The sequence below is a fragment of the Mastomys coucha genome, unplaced genomic scaffold, assembly GCF_008632895.1.
Source record: "Mastomys coucha isolate ucsf_1 unplaced genomic scaffold, UCSF_Mcou_1 pScaffold18, whole genome shotgun sequence".
NCBI classification, from domain to species: domain Eukaryota; kingdom Metazoa; phylum Chordata; class Mammalia; order Rodentia; family Muridae; genus Mastomys; species Mastomys coucha.
The window spans coordinates 65,902,556-65,904,384 of record NW_022196900.1 but is presented as its reverse complement, the minus strand read 5'-3'; the positions used below and the strand labels follow the sequence as shown (position 1 = coordinate 65,904,384).

At 49.4% G+C, this 1,829-nt stretch overlaps 1 protein-coding gene across 1 annotated transcript in view; it reads left to right on the top strand.

The window, feature by feature from the left end:
- Lexm (lymphocyte expansion molecule) overlaps positions 1-1,829 on the top strand; it is a 28,728-nt gene that overhangs the window by 6,862 nt on the left and 20,037 nt on the right. Inside the window, exon 8 of the mRNA XM_031376830.1 lies at positions 200-325. Within this exon, the coding sequence (XP_031232690.1) occupies positions 200-325 (126 nt within the window). The remainder of the gene's footprint in view (positions 1-199; positions 326-1,829) is intronic.

Below are 1,829 nucleotides of genomic sequence, written 5' to 3'. Positions count from 1 at the left end.
CCGGAACCTGTAAAGAGACGTCTGGTTGGGGGTACGTGGAGTGGGTGGCATGTAGAACTTGAGGGCACTTCCCTTCCCTCATCCTTTGACGAAAGGCACAGCAGTGCTGGAGAGGTGAGGTCAGCAGCCATTAGTCTTCAGTCATCCAGCCTGGGCTGAGATGGCTATGGCTTCCTCAATCGTCCCTCTTTACTCCCAGGATATAGCTGGCCCTAGTTCTTGGCTACCTCATGAGACAGAACAGAAACATGTCAACCGGCCACCGTTCCTCCTGGCCTCCAAGCGGTCCGGCCTAAAGGCCTACCAGATGATTTTGGGAATCTGGGTGAGTGGGTCTGGGTTGGGGAAGCATGGTGGTAGGCAGGGGACTTTCTCCTGCCCCTATGGACAGCCTCAACCCTTTGTGGCCCCGACACAAAGGATGTTCTTTGAGCCTAAGGCTCTCTCTCTCTCTCTCTCTCTCTCTCTCTCTCTCTCTCTCTCTCTCTCTCTCTCTCTCTCTCTCTCTCTCCTCATCCACTCATTTTCCTAGGCTCCTGTTTTCTAGGGTCTCCAACTTGAGCAGGCACCGGAGGGCTTCTTAAAGATTAGCTAGGTCAGTGGACCACCCCATACCAGGGCTTTTTATTCAGTCTGCCTTGGGGAAGGGTTTTTTGGCTTATAATTCCAGGTGACAGTCCATCATTGCAGGAGCGGGAAGGAGTTAGTCACACTGCAACCACAGTCAAGACAGAGAGGAATCAACTAGCTAACGCATGTGTGCTTCCTGTGTCCAGCTCCCTCCCTCTCTATCCTTACACAGTCCATGACCCAAACATAGCAAGGTGACACCTAGGATGGGTGAGCCTGCCCACCTTAAGTAATGTAAACAAAGCTATATACTCCACAGACACGCCCACATGCTGACCCAGTTTAGACAGTTCCTCTTTGTGAGCCTCCTCCTGTGTGATTCTAGGCTGTTGACAATGGAAACTGTTCATCACAGAGACAACACTTTGAGAATCAAGGAGCTAAGAGACCTCACTGCACAGCTCTCTCATCTTTTTTTTTTTTAATGATTCTTTTTTGTTTGTTTGTTTTTGGTTTTTTTGAGACAGGGTTTCTCTGTGTAGCCCTGGCTATCCTGGAATTCACTCTTTAGAACCAGGCTGGCCGCAAACTCAGAAATCTGCTTGCCTCTGCCTCCCAAGTGCTGGGATTAAAGGCATGTGCCACCACTGCCCGGCTAAATGATTTTTTTAAAGATTTATTTATTTAATGTATGTGAGTACACTGCAGCTAACTTCAGACACACCACAAGAGGGCATCGGATCCCACTACAGATGGTTGTGAGCCATCATATGGCTGTTGGCAATTGAACTTAGGACCTCTGGAAGAACACTCAGTGCTCTTAATTGTTGAGCCATCTCTCCAGTCCAAAACTTCTTATCTTCTCTGGGAAATGCTTCTCCCTTCTCTCAAGTCTTGCTGCTTTGAAGGTGGAGATGTTAGCCCATTTTCTTCTGCCTGAATGGCCAAGCCTTCTGTCCTTTGCCTGCCTGGGCTCTTCTTGATTATCCCCAGGTCTGTGATGATATCCTTGGTAATATTCTACCAGAACAAGTTAGTCCTAGCATTTTGTCGTTGTTGTTTTTCAAGATAGGGTTTCTCTGTGTAGCTCTGGCTATCCTGGAACTCATTCTGTAGACCAGGCTGGCCTTGACTACAAGACAGACATCCATCCTGCCTCAACCTAAGTGAACAACTCCACGAGTCACACAATCAGCCCTCACCCCCCACCCCTCTGCAGTCACAGCCCTCTCCCCCCACCCCGCTGCAGCCACAGCCCC